At 31.0% G+C, this 26,495-nt stretch overlaps 1 protein-coding gene across 2 annotated transcripts in view; it reads right to left on the reverse strand.

Moving 5' to 3' along the window:
- The window catches only part of LOC115891547, a 71,482-nt gene that overhangs the window by 11,633 nt on the left and 33,354 nt on the right, over positions 1-26,495 (reverse strand). For both annotated transcript variants that reach the window (XM_030912037.1, XM_030912036.1), the window contains exons 3-7: positions 19,889-20,121; positions 17,426-17,779; positions 6,266-6,506; positions 2,934-3,151; positions 2,604-2,718 (exon numbers count right to left, since the gene is read on the reverse strand). In XM_030912037.1, the coding sequence (XP_030767897.1) occupies positions 2,604-2,718; positions 2,934-3,151; positions 6,266-6,506; positions 17,426-17,779; positions 19,889-20,121 (1,161 nt within the window). The remainder of the gene's footprint in view (positions 1-2,603; positions 2,719-2,933; positions 3,152-6,265; positions 6,507-17,425; positions 17,780-19,888; positions 20,122-26,495) is intronic.

The raw sequence follows: 26,495 nt of genomic DNA on the forward strand, positions 1-26,495 counted from the left end.
TCTTTTTTATGAAGCGATTCTAGTAAAAATTCAAAACATTTTTATATGATACACTCTATTTATGGTTGGTATGATACCTGTTATTATACTTTCGAGTTTCAATGGGTAAAAAATAAAAAAAAACATATTTAAAGTTTCTTTTTGATCTGCTCTGTATAATCTTTTTCCTTCCTCTATAATGTGTGAAAACTAAACTAATTACCCTACTGGTATATATCATTAAGTGGTATATACCATTAAGTTAGATTTTAGTTAACATTTCTGAAAACCATATTTTCTAATTGGTAAAACGTAAAAAATCGTTAGATCTGACAGCCCTGCTGAAACTAGTCGTTCATCTGCACGCACCTATGTACGCGCACCTATGTACTCTTAAACTCTTAACCAAGAGCTCTTAAACTAATACTCCAAGAGGCAATTTGATTGCCAAAGCCTATTTTACGAAGAGTTTGCAGAATAAAGCATAACTCAGACACAGGAGGCAATAAACTTTATTAGACAGAAGAGCCCGTAGATCGTTTCAGGCCGAACACGGTTTTTTACCGACTCATTTTGCGATATTGTCATCTCATATTTCTATCCTAAGACGTACACCCAGGCCTTTATTGTTCAAACGAGGGGGGTTATTGGAGAAAATGGAAGAAAAACAGAACGCCGAGAATTTGGGATATTAGGTTCTTATTCGCATTCGAGAAAAAATACCGGCGTAAAAAATAACATTCGTTGAATCTTATGTCTCCCTTCGTCTGTTTATTGTCTATATAAATTGGTCGAAATAGGCGTCATCAATGTTTAATGTAATGGGGGAAGATTCTTTAATAAAAATATTCTATAATATTTTATATACATGGTGATACTATTGGTATAACGAATATTCGCATTTGCGAATATACAGGGTGGTCCAAACTGTATTCAGGAAACTTCAACAGCATATTCTTCTTCTGTTAAGAATAAGTATAATAGTTCGTATAAATTTATGTCTTAAAATACTTCGTTTCGGAAAAACAGGGGTGTAGAAATTTCATTTTTATTTCGACTTTTTCCAAATAAGTTTGAACTAATATAAATATTTGAATGAAAATTGGTGTCTGGGTATTTTTTTACATGAGAAATTTGATTTCAATGTAAATATGACTCCTATACTTGTAGGGGGCGCCACCTACAAGTTTTTTTAACTGGTTTGAAGAGTAATAACTTTTCGTCCGTACCTGTATAAAACTACTAAGTGAAAAAATATACATTTTTATCGTTTTCCACGTAAAAAAGGTCTCTTGGGAAAAATCGCTACGACTAACCATTCTCAAGATATTTGAAATGTAAATGATCAATACATGTCTGCGACTAAATAGTTATTTGATATTTGACTGAAATAATAAATATGTGAAATTTTTATGTTTTTTAATTAATCTTACTTATTTTCTAGAGAAACATATGATAAAATAGTTTCTATTGAGCCTCTGCTATACCTGGTGCGTCTCAATAGTGGATCACCTCTAATATCTTTTTATTTTTTTAGATTTGGTATGTTAGTATATGACATAAATTAGGATTGATTGATGTATTCAGTTGTTTTGAAATGACTACAACCTTTGATTTTTAAATGGCACCCTCGGTATTTTTGTATTTTTTTCGATAAAAAATGTCACTCTGAATAGAATGACATATCATATGTCAACTTTTGACATTCCCGCTTAATAAAAAATCGTATTTTAAAATTCAATCTAGAGTGCCATGGCTATGTTAAAAACACTAATTATTAATCAAGAAGCCTCGGAAAAATAGATTTGATCGTCTAATGTTTTTAGTGCCTTGTCCTGGCCAGTTAGAAAATGCCCAAACCGTATTTTTAGGTGTTCATATGCCAATTTTTTCAAATGGAACTATGGTGGCTTGTTAGCATACTTGGAAAAAACATTTTTTGACGAATAATTTGATACCACACACTTGGTATTTCGAGTCAAATTTTCATTACGAACCGCAAGTTATAATTTCAAATCAACCATATATTATGCAAAAATGTCAAAATTTATATCATATGATATGTCATTCTATTCAGAGTGACATATTCTATCGAATAAAGTAAAAAATGCCGAGGGTGTCATTTAAAAATCAAAGGTTGTAGTCATTTCCGGTGAAACAGGAAGTGGCCGAAAACAATAATTGAATACATCAATGAATCCTAATTTATGTCATATACTAACATACCAAATTTCGTTTTTTATCTAAAAAAATAAATAAAATTATAGAGGTGAGCCACTTTTGGGACGCACCCGGTATATAACTATCTAGTCAATTTTTGCTAATGATGGCATGGTTTGATTACTTCGATTCCAAATATCTCGAGAACCCACTTCTCGACAACATTCATGCGAATTTAATTCAAGTGAATTGATCAATTATTATTCACTTGACTCGTTTAAACGCACCTTTAGTTGATGATATATATAGCTACTGTTTTCTTTACTACTAATACAGTTATGCTATTGCTTATCTCAATTAAACTTTGGTAATACGAAAGTATCCCTACTTATTATTTATACTGCTATGACGCTTTCTAATTACTTTTTAAATTAGACATGGAAATTTAGTAAAAGTATACATACCGATATCAGGCAAGGGCTTAGCATCTCTTCTAAAATTATTCTGTATGTCAGGCACATTATCAACACGGTTTAGATTAATAATTAGAGTTGGCTCTCCTGTATTTGACTTTCTCATCTAGAATAAACATTAACTGTATTACTTACAATGCAACTTTAATTTTACTATTTTTTTGTGTCTCTAAATAATAATACTGAAAATGAAACTGGCTTTCAAATAGGAACATGACTGAACATTTAAAGAAAATTACACATTATAGATTTTGAGTGTTCTGTATATTGTTAACAATATTAAACTAGATTAATATGAATATAATTATTGTATCTGTGTACCTGATGGTAATTTGAATTCATCGACATAGAACTGGAATTAGAAGATGCTGTTGATGATGATGATGGAGAAAAACTCTTGTCATGGGTTTTGTTTGCTGATAACGTATTCACATCCGGTGAATTTCTTGATTCTTCTCCTGGTGGACTTGATCTACTGTCTAAAACATCTTGTGAAGGTTCATAGGATACATCTGAAGGTTGCTCTTGGTTAGAATCATCTGAAAATCAAAATAATTAAACATCAAATTACTTTAAACCTCTAAAATACTTAAAAATATAAAAAATATACCTTAGGTTTTATAAAATATTAAATATTTTATAAATAAATCAATTAAATAAACTACAATAACACACACTGCGTCGTACTGACGCACACCTAAGACTGAATGTTTAATATTCAAAAATGCGAAGGAGTAAGTATTGTACAATGATTGGCATGCCATCATGCCCACATGTAAAGCTCATTAATATGAAAATGAGAGAACCTTTTAAAGAAATTAAAATCTATTTAGAAATAAGTGTTTAGCTAAAGAAAACTCGTTTTAACAAAATTGAATATTAATATTCTTAAGAAAATTCAAGGAATGTAATGGGTAAAGATTTGTTTTTTAACTCGGAATAGTATTATTTTAATTACAATTCCAGATCCAGTTGTTTATCGAAATTATCACGTCTTCATTTACATTTAAATTGAGAAAACAGAAAGAAAATAATACTCAAAAATAAATAGGTAATCTCAATAATAATAAAACATTAATAAAAACATTTTACAGTCATAAAGGATATTAAAAAAAAGTAAGCTGTAAAGGCAGTTTTTTCTTTCCTGTCAAATAACGTTTTAGATTACAAAAATTGATGGCAACGAACCTGTTTTATCAAAAAGTTTTTTAATATTCACCAGATTAAATTGAAATTGATTTTTGGAGCTTTTTGAATATCAAGTACTAAGCATACTTCATTAGTCAAAAATTTCGGCTTATATATTTGAATATATTTTCTCCGACAAATAGTTCTATCAGCCTTATCATAAATTTGAAAAATACTCTGCTGTATTAAGAAAGATGAATAGATAACAAAATGGAGTAACCCATCTTTTACAGCTACCCATAAAAGGCATTAAGGTCTTTGTCCTTCCAGCAGTAGTTTTATCTAGATTAAGCATCCAGATAAAAGCCCACATTTTCCACAGAAAATTATCTGCTTAGTTTAGAAACGTCAGTATTTCAGTAATGAATAATTCTGGGCTTGACAAATTTAACCCTACTCATGACAAAATTAGAAACGATTTAAGGCTGGTATTCAAATAAAGAAATACATAATTTGATTGTTAAAACATACTTATATAAAGCCATTCTATAATATATTTCTTTATTAATTAAAATTAGTTTGTTAAATTAATTGTTTCAGAAAATTCTATTTTAAAAAGCTTTAGTTTAAATCTCTTGTCATTTTTGTCAAATTTCTCGTCATTTTGAAACATTGCATTATACGAACAAATTGATTGGTTAATATGGGTATATCTATTTTCTGTAGCGGCACTTTGGTTCAATGCTGTGAGGGGAAAGTTAATCACCGCGACCTTAGAGATCTATTGTGTCCCCCTTTCTTCAGTTATACGTCATATAGTCTCAGGCGTTTGACAAAAGCCATTACCTGAGACGATTTTACAGAGGTTATTTCTCCATCTCCGATATCATCATAAAAAAGTATTGGCATGAGTATTTTGTTGGCACGGTTGTCGTCTCGGCGCGCTCGGCGATGAGGTGTTCTGGTGTTTCCCCATTTTCCCCAGAGACTCTGTATTTGCCGTTGTTTCTTAGCTTCAATCTACTGATGTGCTTATTGAGGAGACGGTGTGCCAAGATTGTTCTTCGGACTTTTAACAGGACACTTCGGTTATAAGTCCTGATATATTTTTACGAGTACCTTAGACCGTTGGAGGATTCCCATTCCAGGTTACGGATGAGTCTTCCAGGTTTTTCATTTCCGCTTTAAGTTGGTTTCCACTTGGGAAGCACAGCGGTTCTGGTCCAGTTAGTGGAGTACTCGTTCCTTATCTAGCTAGATCGTTTTATTTTTCATTACCTTCTATCCAGTAGTGGGCTGGTACACAGAGTAGGAGGACTATTACTTGTTTATTTTATTACTTTTTTTATTACTTATTTCTTTGCCTAATTTGTTCAGCCCTCTAGGCATTCTTTGACCAACTCCAAATTGATGGTTACTGATTTAATCGCTCTTAAGGCTGCTTGACTATCGGTTAAGATGGCTATTTCTAGTTTCCGATAGTTTCCTATCTCAGATAAGTTGTATGCATCTTTTGATTCTAGTAGATTATTTATTATTAGATAGTAGATTTAAGTAAAGGATGCTAGTAAAGGATGCTAGAAAGTGCTCAGATAAAAAATATTATTAAACAAACGTTATAGTGTATAAAAGTAAGATAAATAACATATGGTAATCGCAAAACAACTTCCGATGCAGTGATCAATTTTGAGTGACAAACGGTGGCGACAGCGCTGCCAGATTGTGATGGATTTTTGAGATGAATCTTAATAAAAGTGACAAACAATATATTTATTATATAATTTTTTTAAAATTACGTTATAGTTTTAATTTAATAACTAATATTTTAGTAATTAATTGATTTAACTTTTATTAATTTAATTTAAACTAACGTAGAAATAATTTTGAAAATGGTGTAATGTGGCTTTTCAATCAAACTTACTTCTCTGACTGCAGTCAAGGATAATAAAGGACCTTTACTGCCACGTTCTCGTTCAAAATAGTTTATCAGGGAAACTACAAGATCTTTGCTTAGACTGTTTAAATGCTTCGGCATATTTTCAAAACACATTTTCAAGAAATGCAATACAAACATTTTTAAAAAAAGACTATGAAAATAGGCAAAAAACGAGAATTACTCACAAAGATTCAACATACAACACGATACAAAATAATGGCTGACATTAGGATAATTGTCAAATAAACCTTGCTGAAAACGGCGCAATGTGACCAACATAGCGATAATAAAATTCGGTTTAAACTAATTTTGCAGCTTTAATCTAAATAAAATATCTGTTACAATCATTTGCTCTATAAAGTAAAATGAAGAGCTGCTCGGTATCTTAAATTATACAACAAATTTAAACATTTTTGCCAAAATTTTATTTAGTCAGTATACAATATACAAACAAGACGTAAGAAGATATACGTCTTTTTCGAGTATATCGTAAGCTATATCCGAAATAAAACATAGTTTACCACCTTCAAACAAGATTTTTTGTGTTTTGATTTGAAAAAAAAACACTCCAAAAATTCGTGTATCTTACCTTTTGGCGTATTGTCGTCCACATTACAAGTCAACTGCTTGATCCTCTCCACCAAAGAATTGTCAGTCTTGTACGGTTGCTTCTTGCTCCTGGGCTCGTAGCGGATAAGAGATCGGCGAAGCGTGTTCCTCTCGATGGCCCTTTTGATCGTCTCGTCCGTTTCGCCGCTCTGAATTATTTGCGGCAGCTTGGAACGCTTCGCCTCCTCGAAGGCTCTCAGGGATTCCGCCGTTACCAGGTACTAAAAAATATAAAGTAAAGTATTTAATAAGGTATATTTGCAGAAAAAGTTGGAATTACTAAAACATGAAATTAGTAAACCATGGACGATATAAAGGTCTATAATTAATTAATGTGATTAGCAAATGCAAGACCAAGACTTCCTTGGTCTAGACACTACTAGACCTCGGACTAACGTACCAATTCTAAGGCAGCTGAAAGTTAAAACAAGACTTTCAACCAAAGTAAACCAGTCATTACCTTAGGTACTTCGGGCACATTTCGAGAAGAACAGATGGACTGGAAAAAATCATAATCGAAGAGAAGATAATCATCAAACGACCAAGAAGAAGATCTCCGACGCGCTGGGGGACCAAACCAAAGAAATTATTGGTCACGGCCTGCAAGAGGCTTCTATAGACGCTCAAGATAGAGAGGGATGGAGAACAACGATCCGAGCAATTGAGACATGATGTCACCATACTCTTTCGAGAGTTAACGGACGAGAAGAAGAAGAAGAAATCAGGAAAGACATTGTAATAGATTGGATTTCAATTAAAATGAGATTATTGTGAATATAATGGTGCGTTTAGACTTGAGCACGCACGAGCTGAGCGTACGCGCATGGCATTCGTTCGCGCTCTCATTTATGCGCGAACAGCAGAGTTGTGTTGGTGAAGGGACGCACGCAGACAAAACAAATTGCCGGTGCAAACTGAGCGTTCGCGCACACATAAAATCCCTTTGAGCACGGACCAAAAACCGACACCAGAGGGCTCACGTTCGCGGCTGCTCGCGCACAGACAGATTCAGAGTGAGCGTGCGTGCACAGCCGTTTACACTTGAGCATTCGCGAAGGATCAGTGCGTGCGTGCTCAAGTCTAAACGCACCATTAGAAAGACGATTTAAAAATAGTTGCACTTTATCAAAAAAATATAAAATAATGGAACATTTCACTGATAAGTAAAACAGAATTTACGACTCTCCAAGAGCTTTGCCTCTCGAAAGCTCTCAGGAATTCCACCGTTACCAGATACTAAAAAAAGCATATAGTATGGTTTAAGCGCAAGAAGAGTTTAAAAGGGTACTATAATATTATATGTTATACAGGGTAGTTTAACAACATTTTGGAAATATGTTTAAGGACGGAAGCAGAATTTACAATAGAAGCAAAAATCTCTATAATATTGTTCATATCGTTAAAAGTATGTAAACAATATTAAACAAATTTTCGTGTGTACGAAGAGTATACAATAGTCAATGTGTTCTTTACGACAGTAACATGTACTGAACAAAGAGATAAATCAACTATGTCCATGTAATAAACACTTTACATTTTACTCTCTCCATAATGTAACTACGAAATGGGTATATGCATTTCTATATGTAATTTAAACCTTGTAAAATATAGTAATAATATATCGAAAAAGTCCTATATCAGATGTTCTATTTCAGATTTAACACTCTCAATATTTTATATACATTGTAAGATATTTCGGTAATAGTAAGGAACAATCTAAAAATATTTTTACTGGTGTAGGTACAAGCTTTTCAGAGATATTTAATGCGATATCTGCAGGCTTACTTATTGAAGATAGTAAAAAACTTTAAATGTGACGAGAGAGTGAAATAAAAATAACCATAAAACGATAAGAAAGTTAAGAAAAAATTATAAAATACGAATAATTAACTTCACTTTTAGCCTGTATAAAGAGAGTTTAAGTATATTTTAAAAATGTTTTCTTCCAATTTAAAACATATAATTTGTCTATTTTTGCCTAAACCATTTTGGAATTATATTGGTTTAATTAATACAACCGCTACCGCACAAAATGCACAGTTATAACTTGGAAACCATATAAAAATAATACTCTATCTAGCTTGCATCCTCTTTTCTACTTATGTTTCGTTAAATACTTCCTATAATTAAAATTGATATTTCCTTAGTAACTTTTACTTTATTGAAAATAAGTTTATGCTTTGCCTTTTATTTCTTGTATTATTATGCGTTTGTAAATTTAACTATTGAAATAAAAATTCAGTCTGGCTTGAAACCGGCTTTATCTTAATTAATTTTACAATTATTTATTGTATTGAGGTAGCTAAAATAATCATAGTAAAATAGAAAATTAGTGAATAACCAACAATTTTAGATATAGGCTTGGCGCATTGTTCGGTGTTGCTGCCACCATCGGATAATATCATAAACAATCGCTTTATACATATACAAATACACCGGTTTATATAGAGAGTATACGAAAAAAAGTTTATATATTTATTCTAAAAGTGTTAGGAAGTCTAATATGTGAACATTCTAAAGAAAATAAAACAGTAAATATTTTGTTTATCATGCCGTTCTAATTTTATTTAAAATGTAACTATGATGTAGGGTAGACGTGAGGTAGACTCAATAATTTGTTGTTTTATTTTACGTTGTGAATAAATGTTGGTAGTTATTAAAATTGTTATAAAAATATATAATTCTAATAAAAATAGATAAGTTATAATAAGTATTTATTAACACACACATCCGATACGCTACTGAAGCAGGTAAGTCAAATTAACGTATTTAAATTCTTTGACATCTATTCTTTGACATCTAGTCTTTGACAAGTAATAAACAAAGAATATACCTAGCTAGAAAGAGAATGGACTCTGCCATACTGAAAAATGGTCCTACAGAAGTGGCGCCATCTATTGAGTAGGGCTTGTTTTAAATGGATCGAAGCGCGGGCTTTTTAAATGAGCGTATTTATTGAATTTTACTCTGAAATAATTAAGTTTGATGATTAAATCTTATTTTTTACACAAATTCAACAATACTAATAACAAGTATCGTTGCGATGTGTAAAAAATAAGATTTAACAGTATAATTTATACAATTATTAAATAAAATTAAAAAAACATGTGAAATATTATTTATTATTTAAAGATTTTAATTATAAGTCAAATATTTAAAGATCGTTTATTATAATAAAACAAGACCAACGTAATACGCCCAAAATTTTGTAAATGGAGTAAATATAAATAGGTAATTAAATGATAGCAAAAATAAATGACTTACATTATATTTTTAGGGCCACAAACAAAATAAATTATCTAATAAAAACACATATAACAAATTAGTTTGAAAAACGTTTTGATGGTTTTGATAATTATTTTTGATAATATTATGATATTATGATTGGCGCTATGACAACGACAATATTTTTTGAGAATTTGACAATAATATGACAATGGCCGTTGGAAACTATGGAAACTACAAAAAAAATATGATTGAACGCCATCTGGCAATAACTAGTAGCAACTTTTTAACCTAAAAATTAATTGCACTACCACCTAGCGCCCGAGGCTGGAACTATTTGATTTGAAATTTCCGTGGAAACGATGGAACCGCTTTTGCTATTTCACTTTCCGGCCCCTGGTATTAAATAAAAGCTAAAATGCAAGAAAAATATATAATTTAGTTAATTTAAGTGAATTTCATAAATGATCGGTTTACTTACTGTTAATTTACGTTCTGCCACAATTTCCATCTAGATTTACTACCTTTATACAACTATCAGTAGTAGAATAAATAATAAATAACATAAAATAAGCTCGGTAAAGACTGACAAATCCATAAAATTTAAAATCAAATTCAAATGTGTCAAATGAATCGTCAAACAGAACTGTCAAGGATCCCCACCCTAGAGTGCTTTTTCCGCCCACCATGCATGAATACATGGATAGCATTATGCTCCTTCCTTAGTCTTCTTATTCAAAGACATATACAAATACACCGGTTTATATAGAGAGTATACGAAAAAAAGTTTATATATTTATTCTAAAAGTGCTAGGAAGTCTAATATGTGAACATTCTAAAAAAATAAAACAGTAAATATTTTTGATATCTTCAGAAGGTCTTAACTTTGTATATAATTTATTACTGAAGCCAATAAAACTTAGATGAGTTCAACTACAGTAGCAAGCATAGATTTACGCACCGGTTTTGCTAGTGGGGACATAACTGGGCTATTTCGGCTATAACGAAATTTTGTGAAGATACACAATTATAATTTTTAGAAGATATTCATGAAAATGTAAGCACTAGTTAATTAAAAAAGGTATACCACTAATATGCAAATTATATTTTATCCTCTCATAGCATATGTAGAGAGAGTCTAAAAAGCATGAATCTAATTTGAATTGACGAACCAAAAAATAAACGATTCAAGAATCGGAATAATCGAATAAAAAACAATTTAGCTTTTACTGTAATCATTTCTTATTCAAGTCTGGGTTGCTCAATTAAGCTTGCGTTTTCCTCTAAAAAAACAGCGATAACTTGATTTTCCTCCAGAGCGCTCCGCATAGGCCGGAATCGTTGCCTCGAGCAAATCTATTCGCAAATCCCGGGAAAAGGCTCTAGCAACTTTGTCGACGACGTTATAAATCTGAAAGCCGCCTAGATGGCATTTTCATTTATCGCAGTGTTTTCTTGAGAGCGTGCTTTTACTGAATCTTTTTGAGAAACGGCCATAAACTTTCGATGCAAGTTCGTGTCGCTGTGTCCCTTTATTTCAGTGTTACTGAGGTCGGTTCTGTTTTATGCGACTATCTTTTGCAACTTTCTATTTATACATTCGGTCTTGAATATTCAAAACTTTGTTATTATAAACTTATATCGTCTTAGTATTATACAGCTCTGAACTGCATTCCGAAAACTTCGGCAGCATATTCTGCAGATAAAAATAAGTAAAAAAATTCGTATAAATGTATGTCCTAAAATGCTTAGTTTCAGAGATACAGGGTGTAGAAGTTTCATTTTTATTTCGATTTTTTCCAAATAATTTCTGAAGTAACTTCAATATTTAGATGAAAATTGGTATCTAGGAGTTTTTTGACATGAGAAATTTGATTTTGACGTCTGTTTGACACCTACTGGTAGAGGGCGGCGCTATCACAATTTATTTAAACACTATTTATTTAACACTAATTAACAAAAACAATAACGATAAAAGACTTAAAGAACTATTTACAAACGATTTATAACTAAGAATTTATTTTTGAATTTTAGCGCGTCAACTGTACTTGTCTATTTATAACTGCCCTCTCTAGGCCACAGCCGCCGGCTTTTATACCTAAAGTTAAAGTTTACTAGAATAGTCCATAGATCGTTAGGTGCATAGAGAAGGTTTTGATTGTTCTCGTATGTACTACTTCATTCCAGTAGAACTCGATGCTTCTCGAATCTTCGAATGAATCATTACGGTGTCTATTCTTTAATGCGATGTTAAGGACATCCGAGAGCGGGCCATATAGTTAGGTTAGGTCGAGTTCACACGGGTCCGCAACAATATTTAGAATGGAAATAGTCAATACATCTCATTATTGACGAAAAATAACCACGTTGAGTAGATAGTTATTTCACTGAAATAATAAATTTGGAAAATTTTTATTTTTTTAAATCAGTCATAAATTTTTCTGCATAAAAATGACGATAAAACAATTTCTGTTGAACTTTTGGCACAAAAACTTTGAAATTTATGATATCAGTCTAATAACTATTTAGTCAACATGTTTAATTTATGTTAATGATAACATGTATTGATAATTTCGATTCCAAATATCTCGAAAACCAATACTCGTAGCGATTTTTACCAAGAGACATTTTTTACGTAAAAAACGTCGTAAATGTATATTTTTTTATACAGGTACGGACGAAAAGTTATTACCCTTCAAACCAGTTAAAAATATGTAGGTGGCGCCCTCTACTAGTAGGAGCCATATTAACATCAAAATCAAATTTCTCATGTCAAAAAACTCCCAGACACCAATTTTCATCCAAATATTGACGTTACTGCAGAAATTATTTGGAAAAAATCGAAATAAAAATGAAACTTCTGCACCCTATATCTCCGAAACTATATAAACATTTTAGGACAATAACGATTGACGGACAATAACGATAACATTTATACGAACTTTTTTACTTATTTTTATCTGCAGAATATGCTGCCGAAGTTTCCGTAGTACAGTTCGGATCACCCTATATAATAAGACGATATATAACTTTTAAATTTTGTAGATTTTCTTCTAGTTGCGAAAAATCTAGAAGTCTTTCCAAGAAAGGTGTAGTTGGCATAGAAACCGTAGTATATATATACGGTAAGTACGTCATTTGTGAATGACATAATTGGCACATATACTGTTCCTAAAAACATGACAAGTACATAAAACCTGCTCTGCAAAAGAGTAATGGCAAAATTACGTTTATAGAATGGACTGACACTCTCGGAATATGACCATGTTAAGATAATTTATTTAATCACTTAATAAAATGCTGAAGCTTCATTCACAGAACCTCGCAATTAGTGGAATAAATTAGTGGTTTTAATTACACTTGATGATCAAAAATACTTTTGATCATCCACAATACTTAAAAATCACAATTAAAATTAATTATTAACAGCTTGCGTTACTAAGTTGTATCCATAAAGACAGCCTAATATTTGGCTTATAAAACAATGAACTTTTAATTTCTAACCACAATTCTCTCCACTGAAGATAATCAAAGGTCAAAATTACATTTCTCGCAAATTTTGAAGTATAATTAGTAGAAAACTTAAAAATTTCATAACTTTTTCTACTAATTTAAAATGTGTACCACTAATTTTGACGTTCTGAATGCTTACATTGAAATTAAATGAACAAACTTGTACGCTAATTGTAACCACTAATTTATTCCACTAATTGCAAGGTTCTGAGTTAAGCTTTAAGATTCATTCAAAATTAGTGGAATAAATTAAAGGTTTCATTTAATGTAGAAATTTGTTCCTTTAATTTCATTGTCAAAATTAGTGGTAGTAATTATCAATTAGCAGAGAAAGTTAACAAACATTTAACTTTCTCCACTAATTATACTTCAAAATTTGTGAGTAATGTCATTTTGGCCTTTGATTATCATCCGTCGAGAGAAATTGCGGCAAGAAATAAAAAGTTTACCTACCCTATGACTTTCACCAAAAAGAAAAATATATACATTATTTTTCTTTCTTTTAATTATTCTTTGGCTATATCTAACGAGACAACATGCACTTCATATCTTCCTATTTTGACTGGTTTCCGGCTATTCAATATTTCAGTTTTAATGACGAGTCTCTTTATTATTCTGTGTTTTGTGGTTTCCTTTCCTATTTATATAGTCAATATTGATTATAAAACTTGAAAACATTTTCGAATTTTCGAAACTTCGCCAACGAAAATAGACCCTTTGTTTTCGCATCGATTCTCGGAACCGAACAAGTCGTTTCAAAGTCTTAGTTAATTAAGATTCTCCCGATTCTATGTTCCTGTCATTTCTTTGTGTAACCATTCTTTATGCGGCGTATTGTTTCGGTACAAAGCTTTATATTCTGTGTACATAAAAGCTTATGCATTATTAATCAATTTTGTACCTATTAAAATTTGCTTTGTTGAATCTGCTCAGGATTCATAAAGTGTAACGCTTATATAGCCAATGTTGCCGAAAATTATAAAAATACCTTCTTTAATATTACTCGATTAGTACTCGATTATTGAAATTAATCGGTTTTTCCCATCACTATTTACAAGCCAACTAGAAGCCGTTTTTCTCGATCATACGGTATAAAACATTTATCTTTTTTGTGTAAAAAGCTAAGGATTATCGGATGATATAGGCTCTATTGAAGCACATACGGAGTGTTTCTCAAAATTGACTTACCTCTATAACTCTAATTATTTTTTCAGATAGAAAAACGAGACTTGGTATGTTAGTACATGACATGATTGACGTATTCGATTGTTTTTGGTCACTTCCTATTTCACCGGAAATTACTCCAACTTTTGATTTTTAAACGGGATCCTCGGTTTTTTTTATATTTTTTTATGTCAACTTTGACATAAAAAAATAACAACTTTTGACATTTTCTTTTGAAAAAATCATACTTTAAATTTCAATCTAGAGTGTCATGGCTGTGTTAAAAACACTAATTTTTAATCAAGGAGTCTTGGAAAAATTGATTTCGTCTAATACTTTTTCGTCTCTTGTCCTGGTTGGTTAAAAGATGCCCAAATCGTATTGGCTCATTAGCATATTTCAAAAAGCATTTTTTTACAAATAATTTAGTACCACACACTTGGTATTTCGAGTCGAATTATCGTTATGAACCGCATGTTATAATTTCAAATAAACCATATGCGAAAATGTCAAAAGTTGACATATCATATGCCATTCTATTCAGAGTGTCATTTTCTATAGAATAAAGTAAAAAAATACCAAGGGTGTCATGAAAAAGTCAAAAGTTGTAGCTATTTCTGGTGAAACAGAAAGTGACCAAATAAAATTGAATACGTCCAAATATTCCTGATTTATGTCATATACAACCTAACCTAACCTAACGAAATCTAGTTTTTTATACGAAAAAATAAAATAATTATAGGGGTGAGCCAAAGTGAGAAACACCCGGTATAGATGTATAAACATACATTTGACTAACATTGATATTTTATTGATATGTATCCATGTATTATAAAAATTTCAAGGTTCTGTGTCAAAAATATTGCTTCTCAAGTTCCTTCCTCAATCAAGTGACAAGAACATTCGATAAACACTCAACCATCTTTAATAATACAGTGAAAAAAACAACCCTTATCCGAAATATCTGTATAGTGGCAAAAAACTCTCACCGATATATAACTTTTTTTTCGACAAAGAACAAAAGGTTTTCGTAAATAAAATGTACTACTCAAGCATAAAGACCGTTCTGAATTGGAATTGCTTCCGAACCTATCAAATTGAATAAAACCCTGGACAATTTTTACCGGCTCAAATCCAACCTATTTAACCAGCGAACCGGAATGATACATAATATACAAGATGAAGAATTTTTTTGTTGATTTATGTTTGAACTCATATCGGCATTTCTGGCTATCATTAACGATTAATAACTGCCAATGGATGAAAAATAAAAAAGTATACGTTCAATATTCAATAATGTCAATGCATAAAACAGAATGATAAATAGAGAGCGATTTCAATAAAGCCTGTAAAGAGCTCTCTTTTGATAAAACACAGTATATTAGAATATTTTCGAATTGTATTTGCGATAATTTTGATATGGTATAAAATAAATTTAATATTAAATTGCTAATTAAACATGTTGATTTAATCATGTTATTTATCGATGCTGTTGCTAATTTTGTTTTTGATTTGTGTTGTTTAATTTAGAATAAAGCGTAAATTTCATATCATGTGGATAGTTGCATGCACAACGTTAAAAATGTTACGTTAAGATAAGAGCAAAATGGAAAATTATAATATTTAAATATATAATATTTAAAATAAGCACTTTTTGTAACATATATTATGTTTTAATCTCTTTTTCGGTTGGTGTAGGCTTTCAGCTCTGTATTTAACACAGTTCTGATGTTGAGCGCGTTGAGATAATATTAAAATCGTGGTTTTGTCATAATATTTAAGTATTTTAGTTTTTAATGGTGCAGTTATTGAAACAATAAAACACTCAGGTACGATGTTTGTCTGATGTAACGCTGTTTTGAGTAGTAAAAATTAAGTGAAAACTAACCCGAACTGAGCGCCACTTTGTGTTGTGAGAATTTCAAATGTTAATAAAATTTTCGAAAAAATGTAAAGTACAAAGTACGAAACACGTAAAGGAGGGCGTAATTACGTGGTTGTTGGGTTCAATAACATTCAAAAACTCAACTTTCCCGGATATTCAACTCTCCACTAAACAATATTTTATTGCTTCACAACTTCTCACACTGATTTGATCAAAAGAAAAAATTGATTCAAGCAGCTCGACGAAACAAGTGAGTAAACAAAATGCCCATTACATAATCAAAAAATTACATTTACAAACATTGGAGTGAATCACTATGGCAATCTAGTAAAGCGGAGAAAGCAAAAATACGAAGGATTTATTACATAACGACTTAATCTGACACTAAGTTCCATGCACTTGGGAAAATACTTGCCTTCTGTCTCTATTCAGTACATCTTATTTTAATAAGCGTGTTTACCGTACTCTTTGTACACACGAAAATCGGCACCCAAGACAAGAAATGCCGACCCTAGTATACTATGAGAGGATAAATTATAATTTGCAATATTAATGGTATACTTGTTTTAACCAACTAAATTAACTACTGTTTGTCAAGGCTAAAACACAAATTTGAATATTAAAGAAGGATATATTGCCGGTTTACTGAGAAAACTCAAAAATTAAATATTTATCAACGTATCCCCAATAGTCTCAGTACATAAAAGTATAAAATATATACATATTGCCAGTAATCCGCTATTATAATTAATTATACTACCTTTGCTATCGAGAAATTATTTAAAGAAAGTATAGCAATTTATAACAGCATAATTTTCGAATGTATGGGACACATTTCTTAAATTTAAAAATCTGATTTAATTTTTTTGTTGATAGCAGAGGTGGGATTCTGTAAGTTCATAACATGAAATTTCTTGCTAGTGGCAGTTATTCTTATAATATTTTTAGGATGTATAATTTTCCTCAATTTACAAAATTAGCCGACTAATATTTTCATCCCAACCAATCAAAAAATTTCGAGACATTTATTGATTGGTTATTCGGAAACTATCATGACCCGAACGCGATGTTCGGCTAGACTCGACAAGACAGATGTTAAAAGGTCTTGTTATAGTGATGGTAAAATATAAAACTATGATATTTTTGGAAGCTGTAGTATGATTGTTGTATAATGGACTAAATATTTTCGATAAAAAAGCCGAGTAAGTGTGAGTCACTAGCAAGAAAGTTCCTTGGAATCCCACCGCAGTTTGATAAGTCATCTGATAATATACTAACAAATCAAAAATACGCGATGTACTACCGAGCGTTTGTTAGATATAAATTTAATCTGTGATAGGTCAATAATATTACCTGCTGTGAATTTTCTTCTTCTCCCGCTTCTGTCATCCCCAAAGTCTTCGTACAAGGAAACAACTGCCTGACGGCCGAATTGGGCTTCAGACTATTGTTGGAGATGAGCACGTGGTTGCCGAGCTTAAACGTCAACATCATCTCCGTCGCATCCGGAGACGTGGTGTTCCCAATGTACGTTTCTTGCTTGGCGTTAACCTGGGTATCGGGTACGTCATCCTTGTGGGCTTCTTCTTCGGTCGAACTGGCTGGGGCACCGTCGCAACTGTCCCTTTTCTCTTTTTCTTCTGTTTCGAAGAAGCGGACTGATCTTCTATTGGCGGTCTCGTCGTCTGAAGTAATTGTTTCTGGAACCTAAGCACGAGAAATTAAAATTAATTGAAACATCCTGTTTAATAAAAATGTAATCTTGTGGGTATCAAACTACAAGGAGACGAAGTATTCCAACAAAAATATGAGGTTTCCTATTTGAGATTTTCAATCTAGTCATCTACAAAAAATGTGAATATGGATATACCTATAAGGTAATGCAATTAATTGTTTACATTAAAATGGTAATTTTAAATGAAACGCCATATATTTTTTAAAATCCATAGATTTGTCATAAAATTTCCATTCCAAAAACGTAATGTCACAATTTATCTCTACCGAGTATTTTTTGAAATATGACCGTTGTTAGATTAAATATTCAATATATTTTAAATCATGCGGATTTTATTAACTGGAAGTATTTTATGATAGTGCTTTTTCAAAATTAATCATACACAATGAATCAAAACTAGATAATATATTTTTCCACTATTTCAAAGAAACATCTTGAATTTTATATCATAAGTTTTCCTACTTTACAATGTGTTAAGCACCCATACTAACAATCAATATTTATTGACAAATATAAAGCACACTCTTTATTGTTTCTTTCTTTTAATAAGATTTATCAGTGAAATGTCATTCCTATCAGCATCAAGACTTATGGGAAGACGTCTAATTTAATTTCAGATTATTTTACAAGTTATTAAATATCATAATTGTGTTGATGCATCATTATAAAACAGGAAATGTGTATTATTTATATTATGTAATTTTGTTTAAAAATTATTCATTACAATGCAAAGACTGAAAATGAAATATGAAATATTTATCAAGGTATCACCAATATTCTCAATACCTAAAAGTATAAAATGTATAACCTGTAATGGATATAACCAGCTATTATAATTAATTATACTACGTTTTCTATCAAGAAATTATGTAAAAAGGACCAATTGACCAACAGCATAATTTTCGAATAAATGATTCACCATTTCTTAAATATAAAAAATTCCGAAATTAGTGAACAGCATTTGGTTTAAAAGTTATTTACTACAATACAAAGTTGAATAAAAATTAATTTCTACAGGGTGAGTCTTAAATAAGTGCAAATATTTTCAGGGCTGATCAATCTCGATAAAAGAAACGTATTTTCTTATTACCGTTTTTCAAGTAAGTCCAAAATAACCGAGTTATTTTACTAATTTACCAAAAAAATAATTTTTTGCTTAAATTTTGCAAGCCACTGAACCTTTTCTGGGTTTTCTTTCTTGTAAATATAATCTACTACCAACACTGTCATATTATCAAGAAATTATGTTTTTTAACTAAAAATTAAAAAAAATCCAAATTTTTTCAAAAAATTCGAAATTTTCAAATTTTTGCGCTAAAAAAACTCATAGTCTTGTTTCTGGAGTCGAAATATACTACTCCTAAAAATATTTGCACTTATTTAAGACTCACCGTGTATAAAACACGTCGCCGTCGTATAAAAATATATTTCAATCAACCTGTAAATTTTAAAAAATTGCCCTATATTGTCAGCGTATTTTACAAAATATTTTACTAAAAATATGAAATAAGAAACCTGATATTAGATCTTAGGAGAAGTAATGGTAAATATAAGTTAAATATTTTAACATATGTTTTAGAATTTCTTGAAAAAGCCTCTAAAAAAGTCTAATATAAACAAAAAACTACTGAGAAACATGTTTTTATTTATAAAATTATAAAAATTATGTCCGGATAGAAATGAATACATTTGCCAGGTTATCGGCATACATAAAATTCTTTTTTGTATTTTTTTTTAGTTTACAAAATTTTGAATATTAAACACAAATTTGAATATTACAAAAATATGCATTGTCAGATAAACACTAAGAAAACTTAAAAATTAATATTTAGTCAAAAATGTTATCAGGGAGATGATGATTAAAATATATATTTTTAATATTTTAGTATATAAAAGTATAAAATGTATAGGTACATATTGCCAGTAACCAACTGTTATAAAGAAATACACTAACGAGAAATTATGTAGAAACTATGGTAGTTATAATTTCCTAAAGCATGATACACATTTCTTTTATTAGAAAACCAAATATTTAAAAATTAAAATGATTACTAATTAACAAGAAAAGAGAGAAATCTTACAGTTACTGGCGCCATGTCGTTTCCCCGTGAGCTAATATCCATGCTTTGCTGACTCTGTTGCTTCCATAACTTTCCTCCTTTTAAAATACCGCTAATCGGAGAACCGCCAGGCTGATAATTTTGGCTGGACTGGTGAGAGTATCTGTCATTCTCGGCATCCCGAAGAATCTGCTGCTGAGTTACCGTCGACATAGTGATCGTCTCTAAAATATAGTTTTGATCGTTAGGGCTATCTGCAAAAAAACAAAAATAAAAATTAGTACGCAATAACATAAATCTTGATTTATACAGAGTTATCCATTAGTGCAAGGAAGTCCAATAATATCAAAAAATAAAACAAAAAATATATTATTTATGTTAACTGCCAGTTCTACGAGTTTATTATTTAATAATATATGGTATGAATGCGTGTAATTGAAGAACAATACAGAAATATTCCGAAACCTATTCTGTTCTACATTCATTCAGTAATACATCCCTCAGTTATTGCCATAATAACTGCATTAAAACCAAACATAATAATGCTTGCAATAACGGCAGTTAAACATGCATATTTCATGGAATTTATAAACCGCACCCATTATTTTCGGATGACTTCTGATAACGTATATATACACACATTCGATAACAGAGTTATGTTCTGCATTAATGCAAAATTAAATATTACATATGCTTCATTATTGTTACCATTAATTATACCTCGCAATATTTACAATATACTCGGAAACTCCATTTAGTTTACAATTTTTATGTAAAAGTATGAAAATATTATGGCATTAGATTGTTTATGTATATTAAAGTTATATTTTTCATGCTTTAGCATAGTTTTATGAAAAAAATTATCTCAATTTTCTGTTTTAAAAATGTCTAAAATATAATGTGAAACTTAGTCATTATAATATATAGTTTTCCTCTATTCTCTTGTTTTTTTTTGTTTCTGAGACCGGGGGAGATATACCTCCTAAAATATTTGGACCGAAAACTAAATATTCCGAACCAATACACACATTTCTAGTTCATCAGACGAATTTTAAGAAGAAATTGAAGAATATGCTGCGGCTGTTTGTTCTACGTTAATAAGGAAGAAAAGAGAAAATTGTGGATACACAAAATAAACGAAAAGAGGTTCATAGTTTCATAGTTTCTAACGCTCTCAATTAATAAAATTTCGTCCATTTTAAAGAAATCAAATGTCACTGTGTGCAGCTAAGCGGTTGAAAACTTTCTGAAGGTTCTGATGGCTTCCGACGAAAATCTGGACTAGCCGCATTTTATTGCGACCCAACGCGTTATAACACGTCAGATAGCTTAGCGTCAGATGAGTGTGCAGTTCATTTAAACGCAAAGGAAATAGGCTGTATGATGTACAGTATCGGACAAAATTAGAGCAACTATAGAAAAATGTTAATTTAACTGCCATCATTTATTTGAATCGGTTTATTTATTTTTGCAATGGAATGTTTCTTTCAACCAAAACATTTCGATTATTTGTTGACTTAAATGTATTCCTTATCGGTTATTTTTTGCATTTTTTCAAATATGTTAATAAAATTCTTAGACAAAATTAGAGCAACTTGATCTTTACGCAGTGTTAGTTTTCTGGGAGTGTTGATACAAGTAACCATTTTGCTCTGTAGAATGCCTCGGGGTATACATATTCAATTGACTTGAAACAACGCATCGTTGACGCCTACAAAGGTGGCATGTCGCAGGCAGACATATCAACAAGGTTTTTGGTCAAAAAAGATATTGTTTCATTTATGATTAGGTGCTAGATGGGTACGTCGTCCAGAAAGCAAAAGGCTACACCCAAAATACGTAAATCCCTCAGTTAAACATGGAGGAGGAAATATAATGGTTTGGGGTTGTTTCTCTTCCTACGGTATGGGCCCATTATACAAAATATGTGGAAAAATGGACCGATTTGTGAACCGCAATATTCTTGAAAATTTTATGTGGCCTTATGCAGAATGGGAAATGCCACTTAAATTCATATACCAACATACCACAATGATCCAAAACACGCAGCGAAAATTGTTAAACAGTGGTTTAATGATAATAATGTTCGAGTTTTAAAGTGGCCCCCACAATCACCTGACCTCAACCCCACTGAAAATTTGTGGGAAATAGTAGAAAAGAAGGTTCGTTCAAAAAATATTTCAAATTGTGATAGTTTGTATCAAGAAATTGAAAATGCTTGGATGTCAATGGATGCTGACGTCATTGCGTCAAAAGCTGTGATAGCAAATAAAGGGTACTGGACAAAATATTGATAATGCGGCCTTTTTATACTTAAATTTAGTTTGTATTCTTAATAGCATGGAAAAAAATAAAAGTTGATTCAATTTTGTCGCAGTAAAAAATAGGATTATTGGAATTTATTATTTTTTTTAAAGAAACAATAGGAAATAAAGATTTGTTAGTATTTTCTTGTTTCATTTGTAACTCGTGTTTTAGGGTAGTAGTTTCAAATTCATATTACAAAATAATTTGCCTTAAGTGGAAAAAATCATAAAGTTGCTCTAATTTTGTCCGATACTGTATGCAAAGTTGCGTAGCGGTACAAGACATGGCATTCCTGGCTTAAGACATTCCAAAAAAATTGTCAAAGCTTACCATCAAGGATGCTTAAAGATTTTGTAAGAACAATCTTTGGATTATCACGGGGTTTTTAACAGGACACTGTCACCTCAATGAACACCTCAGTAGATTGAAGCTAAGAAACAATGGCAAATTCAGATTCTGTGGGGAATATCGGAAAATACCAACACACCTCAACACTGAAAGCACCGAGACGGCAACCATTCATGCCATGAACTCTGGTACGACTGATCGGAGATGGAGAACTAATCTCTGTAAAACCGACTCTCAAAATACTGGCTTTCTTTAAAGCTTTGAGATTGTATGATAAGTTATAGCTCAAGAAAGGGGAACACAATAGATTTATAAGGTGGCGATAATAAGTTACCCCCTTCGATATAACTTACAATCTACAGTCTAAACTTATAAATACCTTTTGTTGACTACCTAAACAACTTTGTTTTCTATCAGAAGCTTGATAAGTGTACAAAGTTTCAATTTAAACATATACGTGCAGAAGAAGCTAAAAGTATCATGTAAATTTGTGTGTAAATGCAAACTTCTTCAAACTTATGTTAATCACCCTGTATAATCGACTCTTATAAAGTTTTAATATAGTAATCCATAAATCATACTTCCATTAGGATCGTCTACTAATACATTAATGATTGTATTCAAAGCCACTTAACGCTGCATAACCATTTCCATTACTTGCATTAGCGGGATCATTTGAATGGCTTTGGTGGTTAAAGTACCTGAATTCGCTGGATGGCGTATTTCGAAATACCTGCTTCTGTGATTAATTACTATAAAATCTACCTACTAACGATCAATAAGTTATAAACTTTTAAAGTCTTTTCAATTTTCAAGAATTGTATTTAAATGTTTTGCATAAAAAAACTTTCGTTACACAGGCCGTTATTTCGTTTGTCATGAAGTAAATTTGATATTTGGATATCATAATTTCCGCGGACTTGGCCACCGATAGGCTTAGTCCGCCAAAGGTTTTGCCTGCCAAATACTTAGTTTTGCCCACAAACGCAAAGCTTTCATCCTGATAGCTAATCATTGTCCGAACGACAGTAGCTTTCAATTATTTTAATAAATTGCTTGTCATTCAAAAACAGGTTTAAATATTTGTTTTGTGTAGCTTAAAGCCGACTTTAAGTTGGCTTAATTAGCCAACACCCTACGCCACGCCACGCTATCCCAAGTGTTGCGACGTGGGAATGGGTGTACACATTTTGTAATACGTGTTAACACGCCTGAAATTTTTATTAGAGTTAAAAAAGTTATCAGTAAGATTACGAAAATACTAGAAGAAACCAAACCCATACCGATATTAGATTATAATCATAATACCAGTACACCAATATATTCAGAATCGAATATCGATATTTAATAAGATGAATCTTTTGTTGACGATATTTTTTGGATCTATCTTGTTATAACCGATGTTTGAATCGATTCAAAATATCGATTTTTTTCATTTTTGGGACATCCTTACATCAACTACAAAAGATGATAGCCGGGGGACTAGAGAGGCAAGCGGGGAAGAACACGCTGTAACATACGTCGCCGTCGTGAGATCTGGGACAGACGAATCGCCCATCACACGTGTGATAGCGTGTTATAGCGTCGGATGGCGTGGCGTGTTGACTAGTGTGTACGCAATACATGTAATTAAACGGAAAAATATACGCACAAATCTTCATGACGTGGGGTAGCATGGCGTCGCGTTGTCGTGGCGTGTTGGCCAATGGGGTCCCGGCATAGATCGAATTGCATTTAATGACATGTTACAATAGAATTTCAATCAACAGAGAATTACTCTAAATAATATGGTAAATAAACCTTATACTAATTAATCAGTTTCTTCCTTTTATTTCTCTAGTCAAAAACTTGCTTTGTCTTTGTTTTTAATTTCCTTAGAGTGGCTTGGGAATTGCATAACTTAACGGAGATATCGATTAAAGAGATGCCTAGATTAACATTGGGTGGAGGCTTTAAGGTTATTGGTTTGTTCAATTAAGTTTAAGACCGAGAAATGCAAATTAGGTAGAAGGATAGTATATAGCAAATTGGAAGGTGTTATAGCGAAAATAAAATTAGCATTTTTATACAAAAGCAACTTCCCCTTTAAAAAGAACGTATTAAAGTCCAAATGTATTCGATCGTGAAAACAACGTTTTTAGGGATTATTTCTTGTTTTAGCCAAACTAAAAAAAATAAATTTGTTCATTGTGGTGTTTTCTTTTTAAACAAGTTTTTATTAACATATGCTTGCGTTCTTCTTACTTAATAATTGGAAGAGCTTAAAAGTTAAGCAAATAATTTTTATGTTTTGTAAATAACAGTATATTATGTATGTATTATTGGCGATATTTTTATTTAATATATTTGCGATACTTTTATATAATACACAGCTCTGGATCTCTAGTACCAAAAAAACAAAAGAAGAATTAAGTTAGCATGGAGTACTTACAGAAGAAACTAAAACGGATAAGATTGGAGAATGCCACCTAGAGATCAGAAGAAGACCACAAAAGATCTGAAAAGTTAACATTATTATTTAGGCATTATTTAATTATTAATTCTTCCATTTGCTTCATAAAACTAAAATAAGGACTGCTAAACTACTTTGTACTTTGTACAGTAATATTAATCATTCCAAAACGCAAACTCTTTAAAACCTATCAATTATTTTAACAAATTGTCTGTCATTAATAAAATGTAATTAAACGCCCATTCAGTTCACTATATCGATACCATTTTTGAACGAAAATATATTTTTGCTATCCGTTATAAATTAAGCTTTCGGGAAAGAAAAATTCTGTAAAAAATCGTTTAAATACACCACAAACCATTATTCACCATAGTTGTTTTAGGTGAACATTTTTCTCTATTTAGTTACACTTTTTTAGATGAGTACAAAAATTATAACTGGCTAGGACAAAATTTATTGTAAAACAAACAAAAAGCCTTATATCTTTTCATGTATCAAAAATATGGTTAATTTAAGTTAAATATTTTCAAAATTGAATTAATAATGTTATTTAGTTTAAATAAAAATATTAATTTAAACTAAAAAACGTATGTACCTTTCTGACGGGTTCATTTTTTTAAAAAAATGTTCTAGCCATTGAAAGAAAATCTACAAAATAAAAAAGTAATTTTTTAACACCACTGCGTTGATCCAATAGAAATTAATTTGTTAGTGGTATTTTACTAATAAAACAAATTTGCCTAACTGACAAAAAAAAATGTTTCAAAAGGTATAATAATAACGTTTAAAATAGACGTATCTGTTAAAAAAACTAAAATGTTCTTGAATAAGCAGCAGTATTTAGATATTTTAAATAGTTTCCTTTGTTTTTTTTGTGTTTTTTGCCTCTGACTATGGGAGGAGATATACCTCCTAAAACTGACAGGAGACTAACGGATTTTGCTGTCTGCTTTACTGTTTTTATTGTCTATTTTACTGTTTTTACTATTTGTTTTACTGTTTTTATGCTCTTAGCTTTTATACCTCTACAGGGTCCGACAATAGTGCGCCGCCGGGCAACTGAAGCTCCTAGAATAAAAAACTTTGGAAATTTTTTCAATAGATGGAAAATTAAAATATATACATTTTTTGTATTTAGAGTATTATTTTTATTATTTTATTATGGCATTTTCCACAATATTTTTTATCAAAGCCACCAATGATTTTTCTCTCGTATTTTACCGTTGAAAGAATCATATGAAATAACACTGCGTGTATCTGCAAAATCATTAAAAATTTAATTAAGGAATTTTGAACACTCCGTATGATTTAAGATTACGACATTTATGCAAAATAAGTACAAACTATCAAAAGTAAATACCCAATATTCATTATTAATATTCATTTCAGGACAGTTTTTGTATTTTTAATAATTTTTGAAGAAAGACTAAAAAAAAATATATTTTTTATTTATTTATTAATACCTCTGAAACTATCGAAATATATTTACTCATATCTTAGGAGGGTGTTCTATTTAATAAA

This window comes from Sitophilus oryzae, unplaced genomic scaffold (genome assembly GCF_002938485.1).
Source record: "Sitophilus oryzae breed Bouriz unplaced genomic scaffold, Soryzae_2.0 scaffold_1184_pilon_pilon, whole genome shotgun sequence".
NCBI lineage: Eukaryota > Metazoa > Arthropoda > Insecta > Coleoptera > Curculionidae > Sitophilus > Sitophilus oryzae.